At 43.2% G+C, this 16,375-nt stretch overlaps 1 protein-coding gene across 3 annotated transcripts in view; it reads right to left on the minus strand.

Annotated features, from left to right (window-relative positions):
* Positions 1 to 16,375, minus strand: part of LOC141463991 (poly(rC)-binding protein 3-like) — a 149,173-nt gene that overhangs the window by 9,190 nt on the left and 123,608 nt on the right. For 2 of the 3 annotated variants that reach the window (XM_074146700.1, XM_074146702.1), the window contains one exon: positions 11,315 to 11,484. In XM_074146700.1, coding sequence (XP_074002801.1) covers positions 11,315 to 11,484 — 170 coding nt within the window. Of the gene's footprint in view, positions 1 to 2,975; positions 3,013 to 11,314; positions 11,485 to 16,375 lie in introns of those variants that run through there. The other variant, XM_074146703.1, reaches the window with a different exon arrangement.

The raw sequence follows: 16,375 nt of genomic DNA on the forward strand, positions 1-16,375 counted from the left end.
TGGATCTCCCCCGTCCCAGAGAAGCACTCTTGTTCTCATGCTGTTGGATAGTTGAAAAAAAATGAGGGATGCTTCCATTTCTTCCCAGTTTGGGTGGGGAAGGAAGGTTCAGGGCATGCTTTTAGACTGCCTTGTGAAACCTCACAGAAACACCTTGCCCATGCAGCTCGCTGAGGCTGAGGCACTTCCCAGGTGCCTACATTCATGGGCACCAGTGACATTTACGCTGGTAGCTTTCTAGGAGCCTTGACTGGCACTTTTGGGGACCCATAGATGCCTTCTGGCTACATCTGAGAACAGAAAGCATTCTGCAAATTAGCAATGTCTTATGTGGCTGAATACCTCTAACTTTGTTTGTTTTCTTTCTGGTTGACTATTCCATCCAGCATTCACATGTTCTAAGGTTGTTTGTTTTTTTTTTTTTCCCACTAGAAAAACACAACAGAGCTGCTTGAATTCATTTGAGATCTTTGCCAGAACTCTGATACCAATATGATGATATGAAAGCTGCAGGACTTGCGTTATCTTTCATTTGAAAACTCACAGTTGGGAGGGCAGTGACCTTTTCATATCAAGTGCGTGCTGCCTCTTATCTACCTTTGGGCATGACTGGTTTAGTTTTCTATCTTGGGTAATATTATTTTTTACTTCCCCCCCCGATGTGCCTTCTTGTGTTTTGTTTGCCTGTTTTGTATGTTAAAGCTATCCAGGAACATTTTCTTGCCATTCAGAAATACTTCCCAAAAAAATAATTAATGTGAGTCCTCATTTATCCTAGATTTTATCACACTTCTGCCTGTATTTTTGCAAAAGCTCTCTCAAAAGACATTTTTTTCCTTCCTTTGTCCATGTGTCTATATTTTACCTCTTCTCATTCCACACACAAACATGCCCCTGCACTAGCTTGTTTAAATCTCAGTCTTTTCTAGTCAATTCTGCAAAGCACATGGGAATTATTTATGCTGAAGATGCTATATATGACAGAGCGGCTGCTGCCCTTTGCCTGGAAGCTTTACCGGGAGAGCAAAGCCTTGACCTACTTAGTGCTGAGCTGCAATAATGTTCTCTTTTTTTTGGTTTTAATTTACACTATCCAGGCTAGCCAGAGAAATAGCTTTTGCTGTTGAGGAAATGAAGAGTATGGAGGTCTCTGCTGTGAAATCAGCTTCAGCTCTCCTTTCAAGAGTAAGCAGTTAAATGTGTTTTAAGTAATATAAATAAATTTTAAGTAATAATAGCACAGAATTTTGTCAAGGTTAGTACTACAGCCTATAGTTCTTCTAACCTAAGGGTTGCAATAGCTAATTCAACACTGGCTGCTGGGACACAACGAGGCATTCTGTAATCTTCCTTGGCAGCCTTTATTGTCAGGAGTTGCTCTGTGGCTGCATCTGTACTGAAAAAGCTGTTGACTGCTACAGGTTTCCGTCTTGGTCATACAATAGTTCCAGACTCAGATTCAAGACCCAGACACGTGGTAGCTCTCTGTGCCCTACAGTCCATGGAAAATAACAGCAGTATGCCCCACAAGTACTCAGCTGGGGACCTGGGACCCCAAGCTAAATACCGGGTGACAAGCATAGACCTTAATAGAATAGAGATGGAGGTTGTAGAATTAGTCTCACGTCACCAAGGATGCTACTCCCTTGCGCTGCCAAAACCTCTGCTTTCTCACAAGGTTTGTGAGTAAATGTGATGGTATTGCCAGTGCCCTAAGAGGAGACATGACCAGAGCGCATCCAGGAGCGCTGATTGCAGCTAGAGCTCCGGGCCAGCCCCTTCCTTTCACACTCTTGGTGTGAGGAGGGAACTCGAGGCTGTGGCTGCGGTGCTTTGGGAGATCCAGAGGAGGAGCTGAACGGCTCAAGCAGACAGGGCAGGGTGAGACACTTCCCTGGACCAACTCTCCATTCTCCCTTTTTTAATGGAACTCGTCATGCTCCTCCCAGCCACTGGGCTGCTTTCCTGGCAGGGTGAAAGGTGCTGTCTAGAAGCCTGGTCACTGAACAGTGCTGCTGGGAATGGGAAAATATGAAAGGTCTTAGCAGTAATATACTCAGTGCCCAAGTTTGTTCCTGGGTTGTTTTTCTCTCCCCAGTATCTGATCTTAAAAATCAGTATGCGAAAACATGAGAGATAGAAACCAGTAGCTTCTTTTAGCAAGAAGCCAAATTCTGCCTTTTCTATGCAGTGTGAGAAGTTCTCCAAGAGCAACTTTGTTAAAAACCAAATAAGGTTCTGCAGAAATAGTGCTTACTCTACTAATTACACAATCTGGCTCCAGTTGATCATGAAAAGACTCATCATCCCTGACAATGAGCTAACGTACTTTCTAACATTGCCAGTATAGCACGGTTGTTACACTCTTTCCCAATGAGCACTGGGACCTTAAGCGTGATGATATGAAACCTTTAATCATTAATGAAAACAAGCAATTTGTCTATGACCTCAGTTTGACAATCCATAAAATAGTGTTTCTCAAATGACAAATTAGCAACTTGGTTACAAAGAACAAAGTTTAAACAACACAACAGTTGTATGCACAAAGCTACCACGTCTTTTTTTTTTTTTTTTTATATCAGGAAAAAAATTTATTTATAAAAACGTCTCATTTGATTTACTGTTGAGTCTCTAGCTGAATACAGTGGTTTAGAACACTAACGGCCCATGCTTTTATACAGATTAGCCAAAGCATGAACATCAATGAAAATTAACCCCCGAAAATAACTTTTCTTTGCGTTATGTTATGAGCCACAACAGTGTTAAAACTGGAACAGTAATGAAAGCAACACAAGAGTTAGGAAGCACAGTTGCTTAAAGAGTAAAGGAAGTATTTTCTTTTGATGTCTCAGAATAATAAGAAAGTTAGAAATGGCAGAAACTCCTCTGTAGATTAGTCCATAGAAAGCATTGTCTCATGGGGCTTTGGAAAAGTCCTGTCTGGTGGCTAATGCACTAGGGCATGATGAGATACATTACAGAGCCCCCAGGCCAGTAACTTCTGAAGAGAGCCTAAAATGTAGGAACAAAAACGAGGAAAATAAAAGGGGGAAAAAAAAAAGGCGAAAAAAAGAAAAAAAAAATCTTCTCACTATTAAAAGTAACACTTGAGTACAACCAGCACAGAACAGCATTTCAATGCAGGCAAGTTTTCTCACACAGAGGTTGGTGGTTTGTGTTTTTGTTTTTTGTTTTTAAAATTTCAGTTGTTGAAACAGTTACAGTAGTCCAGAACAATTTTACAGCGGTTTTCTAGAGCTGTTAAATAGCTGAGGTACCTTGACATTATTTCCAGTTTTTCCTTCGTTATATACAAACCAAAAAAAAAAAGAAAAAAAGAAAAAAAGCCCAAAACAACAAAATAAAAAACCAAACAACAAAACCAACCAAAACCCCCATTTGGGTAAGTGCAAACTGTAACAATGGCAGTTCTACAAATGGTTACAGCGACAAAACTTAGTGCAAAGGTGCTAAGGTGAAGAGAAGCCCACAGAATACAGAAATGACACAAAATACTGAGATAGTACTTAGCCCTATACAATAATAATAACACACTTCGAAATACCATGTTTTTAAAAAGTATTGCATTTGCATTGTGTTTTTAGTTTATATTAAAATGCACTGAATACAGTTCAATTGTTAAAGCTTTGTGTCCAAGGAGTGCAAAGTGGATGAACATGGCGGGCAAATGGGATTCTGGATTTGGAGGTGGTGAGGAAATATTGCATTACTGAGTTATGCAACAGAAATTAAAAAGGAGGTGGATGGACAAACAGAAAATGCAGTTAAAAACTAGTTCCAACAGCTAGCGACCAGCCATTACATCCCCCAGCTCTCTTCGGTTTGGCTGCCATTAGGTGTCTGGTTTTAGTTAATCTGAACATCGTCAAGTTCTTGTTAAAGGCATGTTATCTGTCTGGGCAGCAGCCTCTGAATGTCCTTTGATAAGCACTACATTTTATCTGTAATTACAATACAACCTGATTGCATGAATAGTGATGCGTTAAATAGGGATGTATTTTGTACAGAAATGTAACAATAAATGGTTTTGGTGCGGGAGGGGGTACCACAATAGTGCACGTCTGATTTGTGCCAACTATTCAGTACCTATAGGAATAAGTACTATATATTTGTTGCTATATGTAAGAGTAAAACATCTGAGTGCAAAAGGAGGAGCCTGCTCCGCCTCCATACAGCAGAGTTCTTAAAATCACATTTTTCCAAACCAGAGAAAAATGGTTGCGCCCTTTAAAAGAATGAAGTGGAAAGGCACAGGTGTCTGATATTTTTTTTTCTTGTCATCTGCTGACTATTCTAATTTAGCAGTTTTTCTCAGCCCGGAAAGCTTCATTTGTTGTGCGCAGAAGGTTTGGTACTTTCTCGCCCCGGTCTCCTGCTCACAGGCAGGGCTCAGGGCAGGGAAGACGGGAATCTTCAGGCCTGTCAAATGATGGGGGGGGGGGGCAACAGCACTCCACGTGGGATATCAGGGGCGCTACCAATCATCAGAAGTGCCAGATTTGCAACAGAAATCTATAGCAGTTAAAAAAAAATTCATCAGAGGTGCCAATTTGCCATAGGAAATGGCTCTGCAGTTGGAAGGATCCCTTCAAAGGGACGCCAGGCACTACTGCCGGAGCAGGACCCGCCTGCCAAAATTTTTGCCTCGTTTCTATTTTTAATTTCTCTCCAGGTCTCTCCTGGCTGGACTGGGGACAACCCTGCTGTGCAGTGCGGCTGATGGAAGGCCAGCCCTGGCCCGGGTGGAGGGATGGCGTCGGGATGGGAGGAGAGCCCCTGGGCTGGCGGGGAAAGCTCCTCGGCTGGTGGGACAAGCCCCCAGGTTGGTGGGCAAAGCCCCATGGCTGGTGGGGAAAGGCCCCAGGCTGTCACCCGCCCGCTGTTGGAACTAGTTGTTAGGTGGTGCCCGGGTGTTAGTCGTTATGGAGAGCGGAAGACGACTTGCGTCGGCAACAGTTAACACTAGCAATTTAACAGAAAAATAAAAGATGCCGTATTGTTTCCTTGATAACTAGGATCTACCACAGACTCTTGGTAGAGCTGGCAAAGCTTGCATTGTGTCTCATCCCTTCAATATGGAGCAAACTTCTGGCGGTCAGATTTCTTAACCCCGCTCGTCGAAGGAATTTTGGCAGTGTAAGCGGACAAACTCCCCGTGGCCCCCGCGGCGGCCGCGGCATTTAGTGCCAGGAGTGGGACAGTTTTCATGCCAAGCAGACTGGAGACAGGAACGGCATAGTGGGTGGTTGGCAGAGTTGGTAGGGGAGGGGGGGAACTGACGGCAACGGCGGAGGCGGCCGCCAGGACGGCCATGGAGGTGGGGGTGGAGGTAGGGGTGGCAGACTGAGAGAGGTTCATGTTGAGGTCAACAGGGGTCGTGACGGAAGCGGTCTGGGTGCTGACTTTAGCCATCTCTAAGCTGCAAACGAAGAGAGGAAGAGGAACAAACAGGTTGGGAGGGTCCAGCCAGGGCGGTGGGGCCGGGAGGAAGGAGGAGGAGGAGGAGGAAAGGGATGGAGGGAAGAAGGGCGGGAGAGCAACCACGAAAGGGCAGGATTAGATCGGTGGACGAAGGGGGCACAGACGAGAGGGAGGGGGGAAGAGAGAGAAAAAAAGGGAAAAATGAGGGTCAAAGGAGGAACATGTTATGTGTTAAAGAAGAGAAATAACAAAAGGGTTTCTCATGATTCGATGGTGAAAACATTACTGAGACTCTAAAGTTCTTTCCAAAAAAAAAAAAAAGAAAAAAAAGGAGAGGTTCGGGAGGGGTTTGCTAGTTCATTTTACATATGAAAAAAAGAAATCTAAGGAATGCAGGTAATGGCAAAAAGATGGAAAAAACAAAACTTAAAAGAAAACTTAAAATAACTATGAAGTTTACTCCCCAGCACTGAGATGGTGAATTTTGCTTTTCAAAATTACGATCTTTTTGAAAGGGGGACGCGGGGGGTTTTGGTAATTTTTTTTCCAATTTGTCAATTTTGTGACATAAATAGTACCCTTTGTCATTTTGCTAGGATGAGAGGAAAGTGAGCAATGGTTTGCTGCTTCCATCTAGAGCATAACGTTTTGGTTTGGATTTTTTTTTTTTTTTAGAAAGTTAGTTTGTCATTTCATTCACTGTGAGGTCAATGTGCATTTTTCATATAAAACAAACCTGATTAGCCAGTGTGTTCACTTCAATTTGTACTTTCCCCAGACTTTTCTTTTTTTTTTTTTTTTTTAAATCACAACAAAATACTTATGCAATCTAATTATAAGGAAATTAGGAAAAAAGGAAGACTGAAAAACACCCCAGCTTTCACAGCAGCGGTATCCTTGCTGAGCTTGTGGCAGTGGTTACAGTGAACATAAAAGAGCTTACCAGCTGACAGACAAGGTACTACATGGATACAACACACACATCGTCACACGGACCCCAGCAGCACAAGGACGTTCAGCTTTACCCGACCTCCGAGCCCAAGGCAGTGATGGGCTATTTGGATGATGTAGGTATCAAACCACCTTCACTTTAGTCTAACTCCACCCATCAGCAGGCGACATGAGTTTGGCCCAGGTACTTAGGCTTTGCTGTACATTTTTAGACATTAAAATACAGTAATTCCAAGGACGCGCTGTTTGTTTTTTTTTCACATGACAAAATGTTTACCTAGATAAAAATCTCCATTTGCCGTTTGTTTGTTGCAGCTTGTGTGCTGGCTTTTGGGTCGGCAAACAACCTAAATACTAATTTCAGGATGCATTTTGCATGTGACCAGCTTGGAGGCAGGGCAGCCTAATATATAAATGAGACCATGGGTAAGAAATCTTTGCTAGCGACAGTTATACATGTATTAATTCCAAGTTTGGGTGGGGTTTTTTTTCAGTAATTACTAACGTCAGGCTCCTGGGCTTTCTCCTGAGGTGAGCTGAGGAGCTGCAGCAGCTTCTCCCTCCCAGAGTGGAGTGCCAGAGAGCCACCGGCTGGCCCTGGAGAGGACCTCCCACTTTCTTATCAAATCTCATCAGGCCCATGGAAGTTTCCCAGCACAGGGTTTGTGCTGGTCCCGGTTGACACTGGGTCTGCAGGCTCAGAGAGCAGTTGTAGCCAGGCTACAGGTTGGGAGGGGAGTGTGGTCACCTTACTTGGGGCTGGGAAGAGCCCCTGCTTTTCCTCACCTTAGACTTACAAGTGGTTTTGAGAACCCCTGGTCTATTCACGGCCAGAGAAAGGCAATGACCCTGCTTTGAGCAAGGGCAAGGATGCAGGCGATCAACCAGCACTAAATAGGGGATGGGGATGTTGGTCTACAGCTTCCCAAAGCACTGCTGCTGAAGGCAAGTCTAAAGGATATCTGAAGTGGGTCTGAGCTGGGGAGAGGAGTGCGGAGGGGAGAGGGAAACACTTGAGTGCTGAGTTCCTCTCCTCCCTGCAAAATAGAGAGGGCTCTCGGAGAATTAACTCCTCGGCGGGTTTAGCTAGGAAGTTGGAAGGCGCACGGTTTCTCCGAAGGGCTGGGAGGGGAAGAGGGCGACTGCGTGAAATGCAGACCCATTTGTGGGAGGTAAAGCTTTGGTTTTCCTACCCTGCGGTGTTTATCTGTCTCCATGGACAATCAGCTCAGAATTTTTCTAACACTGGCAGCAGAGTTGTTCTTTGCAGAGAGAAGAGCATCCTTGGGCTGTTAGCCCTGCTACCTGCAATCTACTCACACAGTGGGATTTACATCAAGAATACTGAATCGGTGAATCCAACTCCAGTGCACATCCTCAACTTGGGGTGTAGGAGTCACATGGTGATACTTTAGTAGGTTTTGAAAAACTCAGTTTATACAGTTGGGTTTCTTTTTTTCATGTTTCTAACTCAGGATTATTCTGGGAGGGAGGCATATAAAAAGGCAGTGTTTCAGTGACTCCAAATTTGCCTGCCTTGCATTTAAAAAAAACCCCAAAAAAGTTCTTACTGATATGGGGGGGGGAATTGAGCCTGAGCTTTTTCCTGTAGCAGCAGGGAGACTAGATCCCACAGGTTAAATGCCGGTGTTGGTAGCAGCCACTCAAACTCCCTGTCTCTGGTGTACTCGCACAGGTACAATTAAAGCAATAATTTGCCCTGCTTCACCTTTATTACTGGTGGTAATGAGTAAGGATAAATTACATCAGGTTAGCTATCAGCTGTCCTGTGACAGTGGCCATTTCCCAAACCAATTTTAGATGCAACAAAACTGAATGCGAAAGCTGATGAGGCAGCCTTCATATGGAATTTCAGGCGCCAATTTTACACGGTCCCTTTGAAGAAACGCTCTTTATGAATACATACACCGAAGGCCACATCCTGCATTACCCAAAACTGGTGAAAGGAATAAAGCTCGAGTGTGGCTTTGGTGGTCCTGTCAGTTCTGTGAATTAACCTTTCATCAAAATGACAGTAAAAAATATTTCAGGAAACTGCTCTTTAACAAGGAGAAAGTGCTGCTGGCTACAATCCATTTATAAGCCAAAGTCAAATATTACACAGGAAACCTAAACTCTGGTTCATTCTTAACAAAAGGTAGAAGATGAAAATAGATATTGAAAATCCCATTACTACAGTGGAGACCAGTTAAAAGACAGAAGATTTTACAGAAAAAAAAGACACTTCTATTGCAAACAAGCTAGGACATGTTCTACTCATACAGAGGTCAGCGCTCGGGTAATCAGTACAGAATCAAAACAATACTTCAAAAAGATTTAAATCTCTGCCTTGATATTGTATCAATGTATTTACACAGCTATAATTTAGAGTATATTATCTGCGTATTCAACACCAGATTGCAATAAAAGCCTTAAAACAACTTGATAAAATATTCGATAGATGGCAACTTTGGCCATCTATAGAATAATTTGTTATTCTATAGATACACACAGTTTGTTTCAGGAATACAGTGGACAGATTTTTTTTTTTTTTTCCTTATATCCTATGCTGCTATGGGACACTGATTTATGCAGGAATACTGGCCCTGGAAACCAAATCCATGAGAATGACAGATCTTGTGGGGGAGACAAAAAAAAAAAAGTCCACCTTACCCTGAATGCTTATACAGCTTTTTCATTATTCTTATTATTATTTTGACATACCAGACTGTATCTTGGGCAGCCTAGGTACTGTACTCAGCTCTTTCCCAAAACTGTTTATTTCATGCCAACATTGTTAAAATAGAGACGGCAGTACTTGTGGCAGGTTTAGGACTGACAAACACTGAAATTGGCTCCCAGTGGGCACAGGCAGCAGCAGCCTTGATCTGCCTCTCAGAAACCTGCCTGAGCCCCTAAACCCCAGCTTGAGCCAATCTCCTTCTTGCCTGAAAGTTTCTCAGTTCTTCCTCTGGTGCGACTGCGAACTCGCACTCCTGCTGTGGTGGCACCTAACTGGACGGGAGTTTCTCTTGTGAAAGGAGAAATCTGGAACAGTGTCACTTTTTAAAATGAAAAAGCCACCTTAATGTCCTATGTTACCTTAGAGCTTAATTTATTATACATTACTGTAAGAGTCTTCATTTACAAATGAAGCCACTTGATCTAAATACAGTTTCAACACATGGTACATAATAATATATGATGGTTTATTGTAGATGATGGTAACAAATGACTTCTATCTAGAAATTCAACAGGAAGAAAATATTTTGTTTCTGGTTTCACAGGGTATAGATAGAGTATCCATGGTATATGACTGATGAGAAGTCTTCTTTGCCAAAGTATGTTAAAAGACCTCATATATATCCCATTCCATCAAAAGAATCATTAAACAGTAATAAACAGAAGTGTGAGAGTTCACAGACTTTTCTAAAGTGAGTCAAACAGAAGTTTGTTCACTAGAGTTTCTGTCTCTGGTGAGCAGCTCACTGCAACTCCATTAATAAGTGCATTATTCTATTTGCATGCTTTAGCTGTCTTGAAGATCTTAAATTGTTATCTTCTGAGATCCAGATGCATGCCATATGGTGTTTGTGCAACTAAAAATGAAGGGGTCTATTCTCGTCTCGATGTGTGGGGAATCCCTGAACACCAAGAGAAGAACATATCCTTAAGGGTTAAAGGAGGGAACACATTTTTATTTGATTACAGGGCTTACGGAATTGACTTATATTTGCTACAAAGAATATAATCAAAGGAGTTGTAGGTTGATATAGGATTCTGGAAAACGCTTATAGGCTTCACGACGCCACCCTTCAATATATCTTTCTCTAGGAAACTACTTTCAAAATGAATTATAAAAAAGCAATATTTTTGTTTGCTGTAACACAGAGCTGCACAAACATCCTTTTCCTCCATTAAGACATTTGCAGTGGCTTGCAGTGATGCACTGCAGGACTGGGCTGGAGAGGAGGCTGGACGGGAGGAGACTGTAGACCTGCTATGACTACAGCCCCTGTCCCCCCACCCCCCATACAAATCACATACTTTCTACTACCTTAACAGCAAACATAGTTAAACACAAAGCTTGGTTCATATCACAGTATTTTGGGGGGGAAAAAGAAACGGAAAAAAAAAAAGGCAACGAAACACATAGATACTCCCCCTCCCCACAATATATTGCCTTGATCCACCATTTACAAGCAGATCTATGAGACAGCACTATATCCACTGCACTTTCTTCTCAGAATAATTGCAAATAAAGGTGGTATCAATTTTAATATTTTTCTAAATAATCATATAAAAACTGATAGAGGCTAAAGCCATCACAGTGGTTTGGCTAAACAGCCAGTGCTTTCATTAATTTGGGCACTGGGAAGTGGAGAGGCAGACAGCCTCACCCCGTCTCATTAGGGAATACTTTTTACAAATTTGTCATGCTGTCTTCGAAAAAATAAATCCTGTGCCTCTTTAGCAACCAAATGCCAGTTTAATATCAACTCTGAGTGGCAATTTGCAGCTAGGAAATTAAATCTGTTTTGCAATTTGTTTCACTATATTTGCCATTTAGGACAGTAAAATGGGTCTGTGAAAAGTATTTTCTTCTAATGAATTTATGACTGTCATTTCATTTAATTTATCCACCTATATTTTAGGAGGATGCTATTGTGAGTCTTCATTTTTTTTACCTTTTGTCATTCAACATGTACCTGGAATTGCACCAGATTAAGCTCCTTTCCATATAAGCCAACAGCAAACACAGCTTCTAATGATACAGGCTTTACAAATCATTAGGAATTGAATAATACTATGCAAAATGGACACTGCGAAGCAACTTTGTGGATCTATCCAGGACAGACATTTGCTGGAGAGCAGACAGAGCATTCTTGCAGAAGCATTATCACTTACAAAGCAAACTTACCTTGCATTAATGAGGTACTGTGCTAAGCTGATGTTTGCAGGGGATCCTGTGATTGTAACTTGTCGTTCTGCGGAGCCTTCTGTGGCATTAGCAATCTTGATCTGCGCTCCTGACATCTGCCTGATTTCATTTATCTTACTGCCTTGTCTGCCAATAATGCAGCCTATTAACTGGAGCGGGACAAAGACTGAGATTAGTGCCACAGACACAAGCAAAAACCACTTAACTGCAGTTTGTAGCATTGCTAAAAACACGGTTATGAAAAGCTCAATATCAGAACAAAAGATTTTTGCTGTGCTGTTTGGAAGGAATAACTAGTGCAGTCTATTGGCCCTATGGTCTTATGCCTCTAAATCAAGTTTCGCTGCTACATGGTTATCAACTCAATATCAGATTATTTAGCTGTCTTCCGTGGCAGAAAGTGACAGCGTGCCGTGGTGCTGACAAATACAAAACACAGCCCAGCCTGACTTGCCGGTGGTGGCAGCAGCAAGCCAAGAATAGCAGCTGGAAGCCAGGCTGACCATCCAAAGCTCGTCCTAGACCTCCCTGGGCACACCTGGTTGTAGCTCGGCCAGGTCCTGTTCTATTAAAGTCAGTGGGATTTACAGGTCTGTAACTGCAGGCAGAAGCAGGCGTAGCAAGAGACTGAAATTTGCCTGTGTTCCGTTACAGAAACTTACCAAAACCCCTATTTCGTGAATAAAACTGAGCCTGAGTTTTTTCTGTGTGTGTCCCTAGATCCCCTCATTTTTCTTTTTTTGGTAAAACTGTATTTTTTTCTATTATCTTCAATTATCTTCAACTTTTAAAATGCTCTTGGTGGAGTCACAAGCTTTTGGAGTCTGTGTGCAAGACCTCGAGAAAGTGTTTAGCAGCACAGGTAAGCGCTGCCGCCGCAGCTGGGGCAAGGGAGTGTGACAGCTGTGTTGGGGTGCTGCTCCTCCGGCACCCCAAAGGGTGCCCCCAAAGAGCAAGTGGGCACCAAGCCAGCAGCTGAGGCTGAGATGTTTCGGCTTCTCTAAGGGTGAAGAGGGGGACTTTTGTTTTGTGTTAAGGAAGGGTGGGTGCTGAGAAGCTCAGGATGGCCAGAATGGGTAGAAAATGGAAACCTCGCTCTAGAGGTCTGTTGCCACTGGGATGATGTTGCCAGTTGGGCAGAAGGGCATCCAAGATGCAGAGACTGTCTTCCCCTCCCACCGCTCCTGCTGCTTCAGGCCCTAATGTGTTACCCTTTATGGTACTGTAGTACTTAGAGTATCTTGCCAGACACAGGTTCACGTTGCCCAGACATTTTATCAAAAGAAGAAAAAGCCCCCAATGTAATCCTTGCTTCATGCTCAGGGACAAGCAGAAAGTCAAAGCAGGTACCCAGGTTGCCGAAACAGAGACCAAGCACATGAGGAGCACCCACGAGGGGGAGAAATGGGGTTTCAGGAAACGCACACAGGATTTCCCATCCTGTTCAAACAGGAGGGTCTCACTGAGCTCCCTGTCCTTATCACGAGGACCTGTCTTAGTGCGTGACTGCAGGTGCCAGTGCAGAGGACCTCTGTGAGTTTCACCAGAAAGCCTCTAGCCAGTCTCTCTGCGCACATGAACATGCCTGCATATGCCAACTGACAGCAGCACAGGGATCCCTAAGTGTCCGCTTGCTACACCTCTATCTCCCTGGCCTTCATGGTCTGCAGGTAGTGAAGTGAAGCAGGAGAGAAGAGCACCCAGAGCACAGGTGGTAGGACCAGACTCAGCCAGTGGTGGGGTTTGGCTTTCATCAGTGTGAGGAAAGCAAAGGCAGTCCTACCAGAGCATCATTGTGCAGCAAAGCTGGCAGCACTAGATCTACTCTTATCTGTTAAAACCTGGTGATGGACTTCCATAATTTTGATCCTGTGAATCATTTGCATGCCATTCTATAGGTATAATTTACCCAAATCTGGTCAGAAGCATTCACTACTGCAGAAGCAGAATGGAGCACAGAGAGGGGAAAAACCATGGGTCATGTTTACTTAAATGCTGGCCAGAGCTGTCCCTCCTGATATCGAAGTGGCTTGAAATGGCCAACAGGAGTGGAGGCTGCCAGTATTTCCTTCTGCCACAACCAGCATCTAATGTGCAGATCTGAATATGTTTCTGGTTGCTTTAATAATTATGTCCTAAGTGTCAACAGGAAAATGTAGAATGCACATATTCCCTCAGTCTGTCCAAAGCAGAAGGGGAAATCTGATAAAATTATTTGGTGTAAAATGCATGCAAAAATATATAACAATATATTATTTAGAAGGATTTCAAGCAGTCCAGTTCACAGCTGTGGTTGTCATTGTGCCACTCAAAACAGAGGAACTGTGTGGGACTGCTGGTTCTTCAGGCAGGTTGTGAGACATAGTCTTACATGTCTGGTTCACCAGCTCTGAGGGGGGATCTGCAGGGTCACTCAGGAGGCTGCCACTTGTATGTGCTGGTGGTCCTCCAATGAGACTTGTAACCCAGGTGGGTCAGTACAAAGAATTTGCCATCTCCTAGCTGACTTTGAGTTAGGAAGTGAGGATTCAGTCCCGGCCAGTCAAGGACATTGGTGGTTCAAGCATTTGGAAGAGAGGTTCAGTTGCCTTCTGACTGAAGCTCTCCAAAGTCACCCTTTGTTGCTGTGACAATGGGCTGTTTGAACATGCTCTGCAAGCTGTGGCACGACCTGCAGCTCATGCAGAATACAATTCCCCATTTGCAACACAGGGAGGACAGCGGTGCTGGGGTGCTTTTTCTGGGGTGCCTTTCCCATTACGTATTACTTGTGCTGGAATTCGTGCAGTATCTGAATATTTAAGAGCTGATGGGTTCTCGAAGAAGTTCAAGGGACTGGTTTTCATCTACAAAGCTTTGATCAATCAGGCAATAGACATTTGGTTTTACATAAAAACACCTGCCCTGCCTTGCTTTGGGATGAAGCCATGTCAAATTGCACCCAAACACATACCTCTTTCCAAGACTGACCTTTCTAATGGTGTCAGCTGCCCCCCTGTCATTCTGTAGCTGGCCATCTCACATGATTTGGCAGGCTATGTGTAATTCACTCCCACAAAAGTCCCTCACCACAAAATCAAGGATCCCCAAATGTTGAAAGCTGCTGCCTTGCATGCAATGCTGCGTGTTCCACAAACACAGGTTTGCTGCTTTTCCAAGCTCAGTAGACGGAGTTAGGGAATGCGGAGGACAGCAAACATACAGCTGTTTTCAAGGACTTTAGGTGCTGCATTATTTTTGGTGCTCACCTGTTTGCTCAACATACAGTGAGCCTTACTCTCACTCACAGAATAAATCAAGAGGAAATCCTCCAGAAAACAAGTGATAAAGCTGGCCCGTGTGAGAGAGAAGCCAAACCTCCTATAGACTATACCAAGCCTACTATCCACTGTAGTATAATACATATACTATAAATATATATGTATAATATATATAATATACACATATGTACATACAAACACACACACACATAATATGTGTATGTATATGCGTATTTATGTTAACTCTCTCAAGACTTGAGCTCAGAACAGCTCAGATCAGGTGTGCACCACAGCAGCCTGTCTCTGATTGTGACCATAGCACATGTTTACAAAAAAAAAGGATAAAAACTGCATGAGGTATAAAACAAAGTTTCCACGGGTATCCCAAATTCCCATCTAAGGCTTACAGACTACCTGAGCAGCAGCTGGTATCTCTGCCTTTATGCTCAATAGTCCATGTGTCGTGACAATTTCTTTTTGAACCCATTTCTCCTGTTGCTGCCCAAGAAGGGCCATAGCAGTGACCTGCAGAGCTTGCTGGTGTTTTGCGTGCAAGTATTTGCCCATACACCTCAAAATTTCAGCTGATGACCCCTCTTTGGACTGCGAGCACCAGGAAAAATCTGCTCCCTTTTCACTTTCTCTACACCGCTTCAGATCTGTCTTTCCCTACCTCGGTGTACCTCATTTCTCCTTATGCCAAAAAAACCCACCCAAACAAAACAACCCTAAAACATGGATTCTGCTTTTTGCCTTTTTCTGGCTTTACTCTGTCCTTCAGTAAAGTTCAGCTGGTATCAATGTAAACAGGACTGAATCAGGAGTCTGGACTCTTAATAAGTGGAACTGGAAGGTCTACTGTGATCACCCCCCTCCAACTCTTGATGCTTATCGTCTCTTCTAATATGCCATCTCTGGTTCAGGTCCCCTTTTCCCATTTTTTTTTCTTCCCCATAATTCTAAATATAAATGCTAAATATGGGGTTTTTTTCTCCCCTATAATGCTAAAGTCACTGACAGAAACTAATACAATAGCTTTCTGCTGGGTGTTTCCTACAGGTTTGTTCCTCTATGTCCATCACACTGCATTACTTCTGCACAGCACTGTGCAGCAATCAGATTTTTACTTTGTAGTTTATTATCCAAATCCAATGCTGCAGAGTATTGATTGTCACACAGAAAGTGGCATGGAGCTCACTTCCTTTTTAAATATTGGTAAAAAAATCAGATTCCCTTCTTATAATGAATGTAGTGCTGGTAAAAAGGGCCAAGGAAGTAGCCTCTGCAAATGGATATCTGCTGTCTGGAGCAGAGAGGTTGACCATACCCATCTGCAGGTACACGTGGTTCTCCTTGGTTCCCCGCTGCCAAACCAGAGCAAGTCCATGGGCTTTGGCTTAGCTGAGCAAGCAGATGCTCATCATGAAGGAGACCATTCAATCGCTTTCCATAGAGATACAGGCTTGCTTAGTTCCAGGTTTGGGTTGGGTTGGTTTTTTTTTTTTCCCAGTCAGAAATGCAGGGGCAGAGTACTCTATGGGGAGAAATAATCTGAGGTATCAGTTCTTTACAGACTTACTGCAGGACCTGGAAAGAGATGCTTAAATACTCTGTGCCTCTTAAAAACCAATAATAACAATTAAACTTCACCTTCCTTGCCAGGATAATGTAAAATCTGGGCTATAATGATTTCACATGCTTTGCAAGAAGGCATACAGAAAACTGAGAAATGATTTTCAGAAATGAGCCTTTTAGTTACTTGTTTTGAAACCCAAATGAC

The sequence above is a fragment of the Numenius arquata genome, chromosome 4 (assembly GCF_964106895.1).
Source record: "Numenius arquata chromosome 4, bNumArq3.hap1.1, whole genome shotgun sequence".
In the NCBI taxonomy this organism is placed as follows: Eukaryota; Metazoa; Chordata; class Aves; order Charadriiformes; family Scolopacidae; genus Numenius; species Numenius arquata.